Genomic DNA, 17,930 nt, shown 5'->3' with positions numbered 1-17,930 from the left:
TATCTCCCTATCTCGTTAGAATTTGTTTAAATTTTAAAAATTGGAAGAGAAAAGCAAAAGTACGTGATGTGAACGAGCTGTTTGAATTCTGGCAGCAGATCCTTTGGGGGATGGTTGGAAACCCTGTATATTATTTAATTCTGTCAGGCTGAGGGTCAGAAAAGAGAAAAACGTTTCTAAGAACCATGTATGTGCCGCCGCTCGCTTAAAGCCAGGGTTTCACTAGTCAACACATTTTCTTCTATTTAAGGTTCTGTGGCACTGAGGTTGGGACCGGAGGTCGCCTGCTTAGGAGTGGGGAGCATAAGGGGTGCCTCCGACCCATTCCGGCCATTCCCCATCCACCGCAGTGGCCCGGGGTCACCCTGAACCCAGACCGATGATGCGGTAGACTTTCTTCGGGAGGCCCAGATTGCGTCCAACCACAAACGCCTCCGACTCCCTAGGAGAACGGCTCTCCATCCCCAGAGTCCTCTGGCTTTGAGGGAAGCAGCACCGCGCCGGTGGTGGCCATCGGCCCTGAGCCATTGGACGCCCCGCAGTAGGAAACCTACGGCCTAATGGAGCCGTGGTGCCGGCGGAGGGCGGGGGTCCCAAGAGGGTGCGCTACCACCCGCTCGTGTTCACAGCGATTGTCTCATTGTTTCTTAACTGCGGGGGGCGGGGACGCGCGCGCCAGAGCGCGCTCTCTTGGTGGGGGAGTCGGAGGTGTGTGTGGGAACCAAGGGGCTATGGCATTCCTAGGCGGCGCACCCGCTGCCTAGGCAACTAGTGTCCCACCACCCGTGCGCGCCGCCAGCGCCCCTCCACTTCTCCCTCCCCCCCACGCCCCGTCACCATCACGCCCTCTTCCCTCCTCCTTCCTCTTTCCCCCTCCCCCCTTCTCCTCTCCCCTGCTCCTCTTCCCGTCTCCTCCCTCCCTCTTTCCCCTCTTCTCCCCCCGATTCCGAGCACTCTATTTTAAAACCACGGTTTCCTGCTCCACAAAATGGCCTCCGCATTTGGCACCTGCGGTCACGTGACCCCCTGTCCCCCTGGGCTTCGGGCCCCTCATTGCCAAACTTGGATCTCGGGGCTTCTGCCCGGGAAAATACGTGGGCTGATTAGTTTGGAGAAATCGCACAACCTTTCAAAGTCTAGGGGACTGAGAGAGAAGGAAAGAGTGCTCCCTAGAAAGAAAGGAACAGTGAAAACTGAGGACGTTGGGAAAAAAAGGGGAAAAAGGTCTAGGTTATATTTTAAGGTCTCCTAGCTGGCGGAAAATGGGAGGGGATGAGGTCTCGCGAGATCTCGAGACCTCCCAGGCTTGAGAAAAGGTAATAGCGGAGGACAGGGGAAGTTGCACTCAAGCGATCTAGGACAGCATTTAGCGCTGAGTTCCAAGGTAGGACGACGAGCCGCAGACGCGACCGACTAGGAAATCCCGCGAGGTTAGGACTAAACGAGCGCGCAGTAGCTAGGCAAAAGTCGTAGCGGCGGGAGGAGTGCGGGTGTGAGAGGGCGGGCACACGTCGTACGTGCTGACGTAGCAGTCACTCGAGCGGGTATATTAGATCCGTGGCCGCGCCGTGCATTTCAGAGCCGCAGTTCTCCCGTGAGAGGGCCTTCGCGGTGAACCCAACACATTAGCTCAGCAGCGGAAGACTCCGAGTTCTCGGTACTCTTCAGGGATGAGTCATGTGGCGGTGGAAAATGCGCTCGGGCTGGACCAGCAGGTGAGCCGCAAGGAGCCTACCGGGATTGTTGCTGCAGGAATATCTCCCCCGATCTAACCTGGTTTGTGGCGCAGTGCTACCTGGTACCCTAAGTTCCAATTTTCTGGGTCCCTTAGGCTAACGAGTGTCAGTGCCCCGGGGCTGTGGGGGAACGGGAAGGTGACGGGAATGCTGATTGTGGCTGTCGCAGGGGCCCCAGCTTGGCCGGCGGTATTGTCCCCGGGCAGAGCACAATGGCGGCTTTTGTGTGTGCGTGCGCAGGCGGGCGGAGGGGGAGGGGGCGCGCGTTCTCGCGGAGGCGCGCACGCGCGAACCTCGACTTGACTTGTGACCCATGGGTGTTGCGGGCGGGGGAGGGGCGCGGCGCGGAGGTTCGCGAAAGGGGACCTTTATGGCCCTGAGAGTTCGGGCGTGCGCGGCTCGGATTCTTGTCGGAGATCCAGGCGGCGTTGGCGTGTCTGTGTTGTGTGCACGCGCGTGTGAGCGGGAGGTGGAACGCGGCCCTGGAATGTGGGAGGGGGCGGTGCGGGGGGTGGCCTTCGCTCGGGGTAATGGCGGCGGCCTCCTTTGTGTGGTGTCGGGTGGCTGGGCGGCGCTGCGCCCCCCGAGCGGGGAAAGACGGGCCGCCGAGGGCCCGGAAACGGGGATGGATGGGCATCTTGTTCTTCCAGGGCTTCCTTCCCCGGGGCTTTTTTTTTCGCTCCAGCCCGGTTTCCGCAGCCTCGGCTCCGTGGCCCGCGAGGCCGCGTTTCCGGAGTGGAAAGTTTTGTGACGCAGAAGATTCGAGGAGGAGTGGGGGGGGGGGGCGGAGGATGGAGAGGAGGGAGGAATGGGCCGCTGCGCGGTGGCGCCGGGCTCTGGAGATCGAGGTGGAACGCGGCGAGGAGGTTAGCGACCCGGCACGGCCGGCTCCGCCTCACGTGTTCGCAATAGTCGGTATGGAGATTTTGCTCCGAGCCACGCGTCGTTTTGGGAGATAACCACGGAGTGTACCAGTGTCCTCAGGTTGGGGACGTTTGGTGCGGGGCTCGGCCTGGGAAAAAACGCCTGGAATGTAGCTTGGGAAGAAATAAGGAATTTTGTTGGTGACTTGTTGCTGCTTGTGAAAATTTTGAAATCGGTCAGAGGCCCCGGATTTGTCGTCTAATTGGAACCCCTCTTGTAAGGGTTTAGAGGTAGAGGACGGGAGGGCGCGTGATCGCAGAGGAGGGGTTCTGGGCGGAGATGGCAGAAGTCTGCATCCCTCAGCAACAGTGGCACCACGCTTCAGAAAAGCTCTTCAATTGATGTTTTGTTGCTTTTTAAGTAAACTTCTGCGTACCGCGAGCTCCAGAATTCTGAAACGAACTTGAGTGACACAAATGAATTGTTAATAGATTTTCAGTCGTGTGTGGTATTTTTTAGGGACTCGGCTATCTGGGGGAGAGCATTTTTTCCATTAACGAATCAGAATAAATCTTCCAAATGCTGACATGTTCCGTGTTAAATGGAGCAGAGACATGAAGAAAAAATCTGGTTATCAAGAACATGGCCAATCCCCAGTTTTAAAATTTAACATATATGTGGTGCCGGCACCTATTTAAGATTATAAGCAGAAGTAAAATTTGAAATCGAAATAATTGGAAAAAAATACACGCAGTCGTTAGAATTAAGCAGCAAGCAAATTCACAACTGAGAAAATTGCATTAATGTCACCTTAGCAATTTACAGTAGCATTTAAAGTGCTCTACGTAGTTCATTTTGCCAAGTGTAAAATTAATAACAAAACGTACTGCAATAAGTACAAAAAGGAAGGTTTTGTGCCTTAAAGTATTAGTCTGTTGCTGAGAACAATCGTGCAGAGAAAACACCGCAGTGTTAATAGAAGTTAGGAAACGAGCTGCCTCCAAAGTGTTACCGTATTCATTTTCTTCTTTAAGATTTAGCATCTTCCAGTTTTCAATGATTACATTGATGCTTGCAACTTGACAGTATATAATTTTAAGCTTTTAACAGAGGACTTAAACGTTGTGCTTTATTGGAAACACGTGGCAATAGTGCCGTGTGGCTGGTTACATTTTTTTTTTTAATGAAATACTGCTTTTGGCACATAGTTCCCTCCTCGTTGCTTGTAAATAGTTTGTTTAGTCATTACAGAATTCGATGAAGCGCTACAGAATTCGATGAAGCGCTTTTTTTAGAATGTTGAGGCTTTAAGTTACCAGTGTAAAGGGATGGGTAGAAATGGAGATAAAAGGCAGTAAAACGTGCCATTTATGTCCGAAGTGTTCTCAGCTTAACTGTGAAAATGGAAAAATACATTGGTACCTACTTAATATGGTTGTGTAGTGGTTATATTGTAAATTTTTGTTCTGAAGAGTGGTACTCTAGTTGCAGTATTTAGAAATGAAAGCTAAGAAATGGTCGATACAAGCTTTGTTCTGAATATTTTTCAGGTGTGCTCTGTAGGTTTAGAATAATTCCAAGTAGAAAACATCTCCAAATGTTTGGAGCTAAAATAAATCCACTGACTACTTGACATTTTAAAATAATTTAAATTTTTTGAACTTTTACAATGGAAAAAGTTACAGGGAAAATTCATTTTGATTATGAATTTGGACCCGGTTTCTCCTGGATAGCGCCACCATCTTGGTTAGGTACCTTCTGCAGTGTATCCTGTAGTACTGTAGTATTTTGCGTTTGCTCACATTCTTAGTCACATTCTCCTTAAGAGTTCCAGTAAGTTTTCCTTTAGTGTAATGTTTCTGCGCATGGGCTGCTAACCAAAATTTAACTCTCTTCTAGTTTGCTGGCCTAGACCTGAACTCTTCAGATAATCAGAGTGGAGGAAGTACAGCCAGCAGTAAGTAAAATATTTTATGCATTTACTGAATATTAGAGCTTTTTAAAAAAATTGTCAGAATATAGTTGATTTACAGTGTTGTTACTTGAGTATTAAAACCATAATAACTTAATGTTTCATTGGATTTATTTAAAATTTAGAAATTTCCTTTCCAGTTTTTACTGTGTAAAGAATGTGGGTAGCGTTGGCTCTTTTGATGAGGAGTTTTCTTGAGTGAAAAAAATCGTTAAGGACCTTATACAACACACAAATTATAGAGTTTGATTATGTCCATTATGAATCCTGAACACAGCTAAAAGGTGGTGGGAATGTACATTTCACTATTAAGAGTGAATTTACTGGAATTAAACTGAATACAGAGAATATTCACATTGATCAGGTACAGCCACTCCTTTCCCATGAAAAACATGAGAATTACTAATAGAACAAAGCTATAATGAATCTTGAAGTGGTGGTTAGGATTTTAAATTCAGAGTTGTTTTTTTTTTTTTGAAAAGTTTTTTTCTCTTGAAAGGGTTTTTTTTTGAGGCATGGTAAAGATTAAGGTGTAGGGGCTCTTGGTGGTTTATTATTGGCAGTAGACCTGCTTCAGCTCAGATCTCTTCCTATTGAATTAACCGAAAGAAAAAATGTAATATGTATATTGAGTGTGTTAATGTCTGAAAGCACTGTTTCTTCAAGCTCTGTTTATTGCATAGTTAAGGGATGTTTATTTTTAGGCAGGACGGGCCTCACTGGGCACAGTTACTTGGTATTTGTTTTAAATTTCACTTTGTCAGGCTAAGAATCTTTTAGTAATTGACCATTCTAATGGAGATCTTTAATATTTAATTCAACCCAGAAGTGAAGAGGTTAAATTGCAGATTAACTAGTAATAAAGCAAGTTGATGTTACTTAGTTGTATATATATTACTTGCTTTTGTTCTCACCTATAGTCTAGGCTGTGTTTTTATTTGCATACAGAACAACAGTTGACTGTCGTTAAACAGTCCAAGTCTCAAAACCCACAATTAGTTGAAATCATTTCACTCTGCAGCTTTTCCCATATTACGTACGTACATATGTTTTGGATTTAACCAGAGCAGGAACAAAAAAGCTTAGTGACTAGATACACGATTTAGGTTGTTACAGTAATAACTTATGCTCTATAAGAGACTTGTTAATATTTTTGTTATGTGTTTGCTAGATTATTGTAGTAACAATGCTGCAACTCTTGTTATTTATGACAATTCTCTGAAATCCTAGCAGACGTTGTAAAAATAGTGTGTTAAATTGACCACTAGTGGCAAATTAAATTTATTTGTAGATTTCACCTACTAGGTTCCAATTCAATTCAAATCTGTTCTCCTTCCCCTTTTAAAATTCATCTTATTAAAGCAGTAACTTATTTAAAATAGAAGTAGACCAGACTAGAAGACTAGAGATTCAAATTTTTTCTTTCCAGGACTTTTTTAGCATCACAAATATTGGTAAAAAGCTTTTAAGTTTTTTGGAATGTGAAATTTAACTTTGTCATTTCTTTTAGAAGGGCGCTATATTCCTCCTCACTTAAGGAACAGAGAAGCTACTAAAGGTAAGTTTTTTGAGCAACTTGGTATACTTAATTATTGCTGCATTTAAAAATTGGAGCTTAGGGAAAGTGAGACACCTCAGGGTCTGAACACTGTGCTCTTCTCTCCTACTGTCAAAATAATTTCAGATACTAGGGCTTACTTGCTTGGAAAAACTCATCTAATATCAGATAGAGGAAATCTCTGCATTTCCTGTGTCACACTCTTCTGAGGCCAAGGGCATGGTTTTGTACAATTTCACTAGTCTTGTGTTTAACCTCTGTGCATGTAATCATTAACAGCACGAGTTCAATTTGAAAAAGGTGAGTGGGGATCCTACTGTGTAAACAAAAACTGCTGCACAGTGATAACAATCCAGTTATTTCTGTCTTGCCGAGGTGCCAAAATGAAATGGGATTATTGGGGAATAGTTAACAAACATCAGGCATGCTCCTGATAGAGGGGGGTGGTTCTCTGGCTTCAACTGTTTCATTTAAATAGGTGATCTGAGATTTTGGAGGAAAAGGGAAGGTCAGGAAAACTAAAAGTCATGAAGAGGGAAGATACTGGATAAAGAAAGCAGGATTGGAAGGGTTGGAGGGTCCACAGGAGCACATGATTTGCTGTCATTTGTCTATATTCATAGGTAGTCTGTATTAGGTTCACTATCCAAGGCAATACATGGAATATAAAATCTAGGGAACGGAACTAAAATCCTGCCATGGAACGGAACGGAACTAAAAACATGCCATGGGGCCAAAAACATTAAAAGAACTCCTATATTATTTCTTAGGTGTCACATCATTGTTTTTAGTTACTGTAGAGTCAGATTCTCATTCCTTAGAATGTACTAGCTGAAATTGACCCCCATGTGTATTTAGTGCTTTTCCTGCCTTATTGCAATGATAGGAATCAATGCAGGGAAAGAGACAGTATCGTACAGAAGTTAGAGCTGAAATAGGTCTTAGAAATCTAACTCAGCTCTTTATTGGTGGCTAAGGCTGTTAAATTACTGGGCTAGTAGAGGCGTAAGGGAGAAGGAAAGTAACCTAATTAACTTGTAAACTATCTCTGACTATTTAATAAAATGTCACTGAAGCTAGTTAAATCCTCTGCTTGTCTTTAAACCATATACCTGTTGGGCTAATTTACCTTGCTGAATGTCTATAGCTATACCCTAGGAACCTATCTACGCTGAGTGTATCAGGATTTTCCTTTTCTAGGTATTCCTAATTCTCATCTGATAACTATGTATTGCATGTAAACAGAGCACTGTTTTTAAAAACTTTACTATTGAAACCAAGAAATACTATATTAAACCAAGTAAATTTCTTAATGTTTTAAATGAATATCACTTCAAAGAAACTAGAGATAATGATTGCTCTTTCCTAATAAACTCATTCATGCCTATTAAATGAAATTAAATTGTGGTGGTCATGTAACAAGACCATAGTCATTGTGTTAAAGGCAAACCTACTGACCTTTTAGAAGTTGTATTCATTCAGAACATTTTCAGACTTGATTGTTTTGTTCAGCGTATAGTGTGTTCTAGTACCATGGTAGGAATATTTCCATTGTCCCTCTGGTCCAGAGATGTGATTAGTCATTAGAGGGCTTCAAACTCAGAAACATAGAAATCATGTTTTAAAGTAGTGTCATTTTCTAATTACTACAATAAAATGAGTTTGCTTTTGTTTTTAATTGAAGGATTCTATGATAAAGACAGTTCAGGGTGGAGTTCTAGTAAAGATAAGGATGCATACAGCAGTTTTGGTTCCCGTAGTGATTCAAGAGGAAAGTCTAGTTTCTTCAGTGATCGTGGAAGTGGATCAAGGGGAAGGTAAGTGATTTATTATCTTCTTGCCTTTCTTGCATGTGTACAATAAAGCAATTTAGAAATTGGTCTGTACCCTGCCCATTAAGCAAGATTATCTTTCCCCCTTAGTGGACCACCCGTTTGGATGTTAAGTATGTCTTTTTAATCATAGTTTTTTTATTACACCGAAATTAAATGAGGATAAGAATATGCCCTTTGGTATAATGAAATCAATTATTTTTACATTTCTCTAATTTTATGTATTCTACTTAAAAGAGTAAGTTTAGTGAATGGCCTAATTTGGTTGACATTTTTGTGGATATTCTATGACAATTTTTAAACCTTATATTTTTGATTACACAAGTGTGATGAACTGACCTCATGCGCCTAATAGCTGTGGTTAGTCCTGTGTGTCCTGCTTTTTCGAAAACAGGCCTAAAACTAAAAACATCTTAATTCAGGTAAGGATTATTTTCTACCTTTTATCCAGTCTGTCACACAGGTGAGTTGTCCTTTAAGTAGCATCCTAATGTAACCAGGACAATTGATATTTGGTGTGATACTTTTTTTCTCTAACACTAAAAATATTTGGATGAAAACATTTAAAGGTGTAAGTTAATGTGCTGGTTTCACATATAAGACTGATTGCCCCAAGGGTTTTTATTTATATATTTATTGAAGTGTAGTTGCTTTACAATATTATGTTTCAGGTACAAAGATTTGATTCTTGATTTCAACATGTATGAGGACTGTATCGGCTATATAATAATAAAGGAGGATACTGAATTTAGAAAATAAAGCTATATAAATGGTATAGTCTGGTTAGAGGGCCTTATTTGTCAAGTAAAAGTAAGCCGGAATTGGACTGGTGACATCCTTGAAGTTAGCCATAATGAACCTTTCTCCAGGTACAGTTCTAGTGGTAGGAATCTAATAATGGTTAAATAAGATTTTGATTAATTGCTTGTGCTGTTCAGGTTTGATGATCGTGGACGAGGTGACTATGATGGCATTGGCGGCCGTGGTGACAGAGGTGGTTTTGGCAAATACGAACGTGGAAATAGCCGCTGGTGTGACAAATCAGATGAAGATGATTGGTCAAAACCACTCCCACCAAGTGAACGCTTGGAACAGTAAGTTTCTGAAATGTATGTTAATTGTGATGAAGCCTTATCAGCTCTGTGTAACAAACTTCACAATCTTCTGATTTCAGAGAACTCTTTTCTGGAGGCAACACTGGGATTAACTTTGAAAAATATGATGACATTCCAGTTGAGGCAACAGGCAACAACTGTCCTCCACACATTGAAAGTGTAGGTATTTTTTCATGACCTTTAAGACAGGGAAGTGTAGATCTTTTCACAGCACATCAAGATGAGATGGGCTTCCTAAAGACATACGTAGACGGCCTGCTTTATCTTGACAGTTTTTTAAAGTTAATTTAAAAACCTGCCTCGTTGGTTTGTGGAAAGGGGGACAGTGAATTCAGTGTTACCATTACTAATAATTTGAAATAGAAAATGGGTTGGGTGTTGACCTAAATGGGAAGGAAATTCAAAAGGGGGATGTGTATACGTATAGCTGATTTAACTTTGCCGTACAGTAGAAACTAACACATCATTGTAAAGTAATTGTATGCCTATAAAAACTAACTTAAAAAGTAAATAGTCAAGAAGCTGAGAATTGAAATAAACAAGGCAAAAGATTGGGGATAAAAAGAAACAGTAAGTGGGTCAAACATAGGAAGAACCCAAAACTTTTCCATTGTAGGTTAAGCTTAGGGAGTGGTTTGGTTTTGTTTTTCCTCAAAATGTGTAAGATGATGACTTTTACTATAAAGCAAATAGAAAGTTCAAATTGGTTGATAGTTGTCCCCCCCTCATTGTATTTGTATGAAACAAAATGCTCCAAATAGCATTTCTGCTTGTTTACCCTGATGAATTTCTTGACAGTTCAGTGATGTTGAGATGGGGGAAATTATTATGGGAAACATTGAGCTTACTCGTTACACTCGCCCAACTCCAGTGCAAAAGCATGCTATTCCTATTATCAAAGAGAAGAGAGACTTGATGGCCTGTGCCCAAACAGGTAAGCAGACTTGATGAAAGTAAAAAGTTGTCAAGAATACCTTGACTTGGCTTGCTCTAATAAAAACCAATACCAGGAAAATATGCATGGAGCATTTTAAGTTTCATGAGGAAGCTTGAGTCCTGTATGTAGCCTGACTGGTACACCTTGGTAAGGAGTAGCTGGATGGATCTCTTTTGTCTTAGTCTTTTGGTTATATTACTTCTAGTGCTTTCATTAGGGTATCTTAGGGATGGCCTATAGAAAGTCATGAACCTGATACTACTGTAACAAGTGGATAGGTTTTTGTGATTGTAGTGGTGGGGAAGTGAGGACTATAGAAAATTAGAAAAAGAGAATAGCCTGTGATCCATGGAAATGTGGCCAAAAGAAGGTTCATTGATGGGTAAAGTAGTACCTCCCTATTAGTATATACAGTACCTACAAGGAAGTGTTAGAAATTGACACCAGTTTTGAGACAGAATTCCTACTCTGTCTACACAAGTGCTTCCTAGTGGCTGCCTGCAATGCAGGAGACCTAGGGTTCAATCCCTGGGTTGGGAAGATCCCCTGGATGTGGGCATTACAACTCCAGTATTCTTGTCTGGAGAATCCTCATGGACAGAGGTGCCTGGTGGGCTACAGTCCATGGGGTTGCAAAGAATCGGACATGACTGTGTGACACATACGTTACACAAGTGAAGCAAAGAAGTCAAAACTACTACAATGTTTGTGACCAAAATTTGGTGTGTGTGTGTGTGTGTGTATGTATATATATATATTTTTTTTTTTTTTTGGTAAATGAACAAAAATTTTTTTTTGGCTGATGGACCGTGTGGTCTCTGCAACTGTTGTATGAAAAAAGCAGCCATAGATGATATGTAAATTACTGGTCACAGCTATATTCCAGTAAAGATTTATTTATAAAGATAAATAGTTTGCTAACTCCTATTACAGGTTGATCAAAGTCATCACTTGATGGTATTTTAAAATTAGCCTATTTATAGAAATTTAATTTGGGAATTAAAGTGAGATTACTAATTGGGCAGTTAAAACACCATCATCTACCAATATATGTTCAAAAGTAATAAGCCAGTTTTTCTGTGGTTAAATGAATATGCTTTTTTTAAAATAGGGTCTGGAAAAACTGCAGCATTTCTCTTGCCCATCTTGAGTCAGATTTATTCTGATGGTCCCGGTGAGGCTCTGAGGGCCATGAAGGTAAATATTTCTGTATAAAATGGGAAAGCTTTCTAAATGACAGTAAGACTTGCATTCTAATCTGTATAATTAGTAACAGCATTTACATGTAATCTGTAAATTGCAGAAGGGGATTATGTTGTAATGAACCTATAAGAGAGGATGTTAACAAGTTTAATAAATTACTTCTTAGGAAAATGGAAGATATGGGCGCCGCAAACAATACCCAATCTCTTTGGTGTTAGCACCAACTAGAGAATTGGCCGTACAGATCTATGAGGAAGCCAGGAAAGTAAGTATGCCTTTCAGGTTATTGGCCTTCTCATTGATTCTGATGAAGTGTTTTATGACCATGTAAAAATCTTGGTCTTAAATTTAATAAATTTTTCTTTGCTTATAGTTTTCATACCGATCTAGAGTTCGTCCTTGTGTGGTTTATGGTGGTGCTGATATTGGTCAGCAAATTCGAGACTTAGAACGTGGATGCCATTTATTAGTTGCGACTCCAGGACGTCTAGTGGATATGATGGAAAGAGGAAAAATTGGATTAGACTTCTGCAAGTATGTTAATTTTTAAATGTGTGAAATGCATTTTTTAGTCTTCCAACTTTTATAAAAAGTTAGCTCATTGTAATTTTAGTTTAAGTGATTTTAGTAGAGGCTAAGAATTACCAGACCTTGAGACCAGAGTCAAGTATAAGAGCTAATTTGGCTGTGCGATTTAGTGGGGGAGATCCTGTGCTGTGTCTTATGTATGTGGGTCAGATTGTATGGTGTGAGGAACTAAACTACCTGAATGAATAATTAACTGTGCTTATAGAAATGGAAACTACCTTTTCTTTTCAAATTCTAAGCTGGATTTTTTTTCATGGCAGGTACTTGGTGTTAGATGAAGCTGATCGGATGTTGGATATGGGGTTTGAACCTCAGATACGTAGAATCGTTGAACAAGATACTATGCCACCAAAGGGAGTTCGCCACACTATGATGTTTAGTGCTACTTTCCCTAAGGAAATACAGGTATTGTTTGCTGCAGATCTTTCTTACTTAGGAATTTGTTTCTCTCAATAGATGATAAAACAATAATTTTTTTCTTTCAGATGCTTGCTCGTGACTTCTTGGATGAATATATCTTTTTGGCCGTAGGAAGAGTTGGCTCTACCTCTGAGAACATAACACAGAAAGTAGTTTGGGTTGAAGAGTCAGACAAACGGTCATTTCTGCTTGATCTTCTAAATGCAACAGGTATAATTTTAGCATCAGTCTGGTGGCTTAGGTTATCTATTTGGGTCACCTTTAGTGCTTTTCCTTCTCATCCAATACATTCTGTTGAGACAGCCTATTTGCCTCTATTCGCAAGTTTACTAAGTGCAAAGAGAACCAAGCCACTATTAGTGACAGAAACCTTGTGATATTTTAACTTCAGGCAAAGATTCACTGACCTTAGTGTTTGTGGAGACCAAAAAGGGTGCAGATTCTCTGGAGGATTTCTTATACCATGAAGGATATGCTTGTACCAGTATCCATGGAGACCGATCTCAGAGAGATAGAGAAGAGGCCCTTCACCAGTTCCGCTCAGGAAAAAGCCCAATTCTCGTGGCTACAGCAGTATGTAAAATTTAATCTTATTTTCTAGGTCAGCATGTTCAACTATTTACTTTGTTTTAAATGGACCATAGGTAACAAAAATTATTTTCTAGGTAGCAGCAAGAGGACTGGACATATCAAATGTGAAACATGTTATCAATTTTGACTTGCCAAGTGATATTGAAGAATATGTACATCGCATTGGCCGTACAGGACGTGTGGGAAACCTTGGTAAGTGTGTGGTTACTTAGGATGATCTGGTGGTTTCTGATCTTCAGTGTGATTCTTACAGCAAAGAACTTTTCAGGGTCTTAGATGAACTCTGATTTTCAAGGAATGCTATTAAAATATCAGAAGTGGCAGGGGGAGGAAGTCAAGGTTTGTTCAAAGAACAAATAGCAAATTATCTTTTTTAAAAATTATTATTCTACTTAATATTCTAATATGAAAGAATATTGTGCTGCTCTGTGGAAGACCTTAATTTATGTACTTTTTGGAACTGTTTTAGGCCTTGCCACCTCATTCTTTAATGAGAGGAACATAAATATTACCAAGGATTTGTTGGATCTTCTTGTTGAAGCTAAACAGGAAGTGCCATCTTGGTTAGAAAACATGGCTTATGAACACCACTACAAGGGTAGCAGTCGTGGACGATCCAAAAGGTGAGTTAGAAATAATGTGTATTACTAAATAATGTGTATAATGGAGAGGGGTGTGATTTTTAAGGTTATTTAAGTGACCTTCAGTGTCAGCTTTTCACAGCTAAGGCCTTATAAAATTCCTATTACAGAAAAGAAGGGCTGGGTGGAATTGCTTGAACTGGAAAATCGGAAATTGGTCCTTGGGAATTTTTAACAAGAATTGTGTTATCTTTATGTAAACTAACATTTTGTCCTTATAGTAGTAGATTCAGTGGAGGATTTGGTGCCAGAGACTATCGACAGAGTAGTGGTGGCAGCAGTTCCAGCTTCAGCAGCAGCCGCGCCAGCAGCAGCCGCAGTGGTGGAGGTGGCCATGGAAGCAGCAGAGGGTTTGGTGGAGGTAATGTTAAATTTTAACCTCATGCCTTTGGGGAGGTTTTTGCCCTTTTTCATCTTTTTCAAAGCGTAATTTAAAATATTGGGCCCTGTAGATTGCTTTTTGTAATTTTACATCAAAATATTTAAAGAAGGGAAAGATTGTATTACACAATGGATGACTTAATACTTTTTTTTTTTTTTAATCTCTCATTAGGTGGCTATGGAAGCTTTTACAACAGTGATGGATATGGAGGAAATTATAACTCCCAGGGGGTTGACTGGTGGGGTAACTGAACCTGCTTTGCAGTAGGTCACCCTGCCAAACAAGCTAATATGGAAACCACATGTAACTTAGCCAGACTATACCTTGTGTAGCTTCAAGAACTCGCAGTACATTACCAGCTGTGATTCTCCACTGAAATTTTTTTTTTAAGGGAGCTCAAGGTCACATGAAGAGTCGAAAGGAACAATCAGCAGCCCTGTTCAGAAGGTGGTTTGAAGATTTCATTGCTGTAGTTTGGATTAACTCCCCTCCCAACCCCCATCCCAAACTGCATTTATAATTTGTGACTGAGGATCATTTGTTTGTTAATGTACTGTGCCTTTAACTTTAGACAACTTTTTATTTTGATGTCCTGTTGGCTCAGTAATGCTCAAGATACCAATTGTTTTTGACAAAATAAATTTACTGAACTTGGGCTAAAATCAAACCTTGGCACACAGGTGTGATACAACTTAACAGGAATCATCGATTCATCCATAAATATTATAAGGAAAAAACTTATGCAGTAGCCTGCATTAGGGCTTTTTGATACTTGCAGATTGGGGGAAAACAACAAATGTCTTTGAAGCGTATTAATGGAATTAGTTTCTAATGTGGCAAACTGTATTAAGTTAAAGTTCTGATTTGCTCACTCTATCCTGGATAGGTATTTAGAACCTGATAGTCTTTAAACAAGCCATTCCAGTCATGATGAGGTGATGTATGAATACATGCATACATTCAAAGCACTGTTTTCAAAGTTAATGCAAGTAAATACAGCAATTCCTCTTTCAGTGTTTAGGCAGATCATTAATTATGAGCTAGCCAAATGTGGGCATACTATTACAGGGAAAGTTTAAAGGTCTGATAACTTGAGATAGGGTTTTAGGAGAATTCATCTACTTAGACTTTTTAAATGCCTGCCATAAGTGAAATTGAAATGGTAGAATGGCTGACCACAGCAATGACCAGCCCTCATTAGGGCCCTGGATGATTTTTGGTCTAATAACGCATGCTAGTGTTGATGTTTTTTGGTCAAGAGGGTATGAACAGGAAGAATTAAATGCAGCAGGCTTTCTTTTAAATGCCGATTCATATTACTCTGTTCAAGCTGCGTTGAGATGTTAAACTGGCTTACTATAGACTTTGTAAAAACGGCTCCAGAAGAGTAACAAACTGAAATCTTTGAGATCACACAGGTTGGAAATATGTACATAACTGCACAAGGTGTCAATTCTGCTACACAGTGCAGTTTTAGTCAGTTTTAGTTGCATAGGTTTCCATTGTATTTATAGTCTGTTTATGCTAAATCTGGCCAAAGATGAGCATTGTCCACCACTAAAATGCCTCTGCCACTTTTGAATTCTGTGCTAATTTTGTGGCCAGAATGCGGTGATCAAAATGCTCAATCTTTTTACAGTGGCATAGGAAGATGGCAAAAATTTCCTAAAGTGCAATAGATTTTCAAGTGTATTGTGCCTTGTTCTAAAACTTTTATTAAGTAGGTGCACTTGACAGTATTGAGGTCATTTGTTATGGTGCTATTTCAATTAGTCTAGGTTTAGGCCCTTGTACATTTTGCCCATAACTTTTTACAAAGTACTTCTTTTATTGCACATTCAGAGAATTTTATATATATGTCTTGTGTGCGTGTCCTTAAACTTCCAATCTTATTTTGTCTCTTGGAGATTGTTGAACGCAGCTTGTCTAGGAAGGGGATGGGACTAGATTCTAAAATTTATTTGGGACCATGGGAATGATAGTTGGGAAGAAAACTATTTGCACACGACAGATTTCTAGATACTTTTTGCTGCTAGTTTTATGTAATATTTATTGAACATTTTGACAAATATTTATTTTTGTAAGCCTAAAAGTGATTCTTTGAAAGTTTAAAGAAACTTGACCAAAAGACAGTACAAAAACACTGGCACTTGAATGTTGAATGTCACCGTATGCGTGAAATTATATATTTCGGGGTAGTGTGAGCTTTTAATGTTAAGTCATATTAAACTCTTAAGTCAAATTAAGCAGACCCGGCATTGGCAGTGTAGCCATAACTTTCTGATGTTAGTAAAAACAAAATTGGCGACTTTAAATTAAATCATGCCAAGGTTTTGATACACTCGTCTTAAGATATTAATGAAACACTTCAAAACACTGATACGAAGTGTCCATATTCAAATATTGTGTGTTTTTGTTTCGTTGTGTGTATTTTTTTTTTTCCAGTGAATGTCTGGCTCATTGCAATCCTGAAACATGTGGTTATCTTTGTTGTATTGGCATAATCAGTGACTTGTACATTCAGCGATAGCATTTGAGCAAGTTTTATCAGCAAGCAATATTTTCAGTTAATAAATAAGGTTTCAAAAATCATGTAAGAATGACGTTAAACTTGCTGAATGTAAAGATTGAACCTCAAGTCACTGTAGCTTTAGTAATTGCTTATTGTATTAGTTTAGATGCTAGCACTGCATGTGCTGTGCATATTCTGATTTTATTAAAATAAAAGTTGAACTGCACAGTCTCTTTTGTTGTTGTCAATTGTGGTTTATTATTAGGTGAAAATAAAGTTGTGGTCTTGCCTGAAGAGTTGTAAGATGTAATTTTTTGGGGTTGCCATCCAGTGCTGATTTTGAAATAACTCTTGGATACAGAATTACCCTGCTTTGTTAATAAAAGATGAAGATGGTGTTAGTTTGGAATACAGTGAAAAAATGGATTTTTGTAATAGATGGAAATCCAAAAAATCCTTGTTGATGTATAGTTTATGATTATAGTTTGAAATTTATGGATGGAGGGGTGGAAACTATTCTTGGAAGCACTTGATACATAGGATGATTGAACAGTGCAGTAATGAATTGGTTTTAAAAATGCATTAGTAATATGTGCAATAAATACTTACAGATCAAGAATGTTATTTGGGGTTGGGGTCATCAGTTCAGTCGCTCAGTTGTGTCCGACTCTGCGACCCCATGGACTGTAGCACGCCAGTCCTCCCTGTCCATCACCAACCCCCGGAGTTTACTCGGACTCATGTCCACTGAGTCAGTGATGCCATCCAACCGTCATCCTCCTACAATCTTTCCCAACATCGGTATTTGCCAATAAGTCAGTTCTTCGTATCAGGTGGCCAAAGTATTGGGAGTTTCAGCTTCACCGTCAGTCCTTCCAATGAATATTCAGGACTGATTTCTTTTAGGATGGACTGGTTGGATCTCCTTGCAGTCTAATGGACTCTGACTCTTCCCCAACGCCACAGTTCAAAAGCATCAATTCTTTGGTGGTCAGCTTTCTTTATAGTCCAACTCACATCCATACATGACCACTGGAAAAACCATAGCTCCGACTAGACAGACTTTTGTTGGCAAAGTAATGTCTCTGCTTTTTAATATGCTGTCTAGGTTGGTCATAGCTTTTCTTCCAAGGAGCAAATGTCTTTTAATTTTATGGCTGCAGTCACCATCTGCAGTGGTTTTGGAGCCCAAGAAAATAAAGTCTGTCACTCTTCCCACTGTTTCTCGTCTATTTGCCATGAAATGATGGGACCAGATGCCATGATCTTAGTTTTCTGAATGTTGAGTTTTAAGCCAACTTTTTCACTCTCATCAAGAGGCTCTTTGGTTCTTCGCTTTCTGCCATAAGGGTGATGTCACCTGCATGACTTGAGGTTATTGATATTTCTCCTGGCCATCTTGATTCCTCTTAGTGACTTCCATTTCTTGTTTTCATTGTTGATTCTTTTCTCCTCCATTTCCCTTACCTATATCTGACTAGGTTGTCTTTAGAGTAATTCCAGAAGATTATTTTGACATAGCAGTATGTTTGATTGTGTTGTGGAAGAATATTTCTCGTGGAAATGTTTTTTTAGAGAA

The 17,930-nt window shown here is 40.2% G+C and overlaps 1 protein-coding gene across 2 annotated transcripts; it reads left to right on the top strand.

Annotated features, from left to right (window-relative positions):
• Window positions 1–1,527: 1,527 nt before the first annotated feature.
• On the top strand, window positions 1,528–16,582 carry DDX3X (DEAD-box helicase 3 X-linked). 2 transcript variants are annotated; one of them, XM_061410404.1, is made up of 17 exons: window positions 1,528–1,715; window positions 4,500–4,557; window positions 6,083–6,130; window positions 7,815–7,947; window positions 8,901–9,056; window positions 9,137–9,236; window positions 9,876–10,011; window positions 11,126–11,211; window positions 11,384–11,482; window positions 11,591–11,751; window positions 12,066–12,210; window positions 12,291–12,435; window positions 12,617–12,798; window positions 12,891–13,008; window positions 13,286–13,439; window positions 13,679–13,818; window positions 14,011–16,582. In XM_061410404.1, exons 1-17 carry the CDS (start codon window positions 1,671–1,673, stop codon window positions 14,088–14,090), a joined length of 1,986 nt encoding a protein of 661 aa, XP_061266388.1. In that variant the 5' UTR covers window positions 1,528–1,670; the 3' UTR covers window positions 14,091–16,582. The 2 variants fall into 2 exon arrangements, with proteins under 2 accessions (XP_061266388.1, XP_061266389.1); XM_061410405.1 differs by having other exon boundaries at window positions 1,558–1,715; window positions 13,682–13,818.
• Window positions 16,583–17,930: the final 1,348 nt, after the last annotated feature.

This window comes from Bos javanicus, chromosome X (assembly GCF_032452875.1).
Source record: "Bos javanicus breed banteng chromosome X, ARS-OSU_banteng_1.0, whole genome shotgun sequence".
Lineage (NCBI taxonomy): Eukaryota > Metazoa > Chordata > Mammalia > Artiodactyla > Bovidae > Bos > Bos javanicus.
Note: the sequence above shows the minus strand (reverse complement) of the source record. Positions and strands in the feature narration are given on the sequence as shown.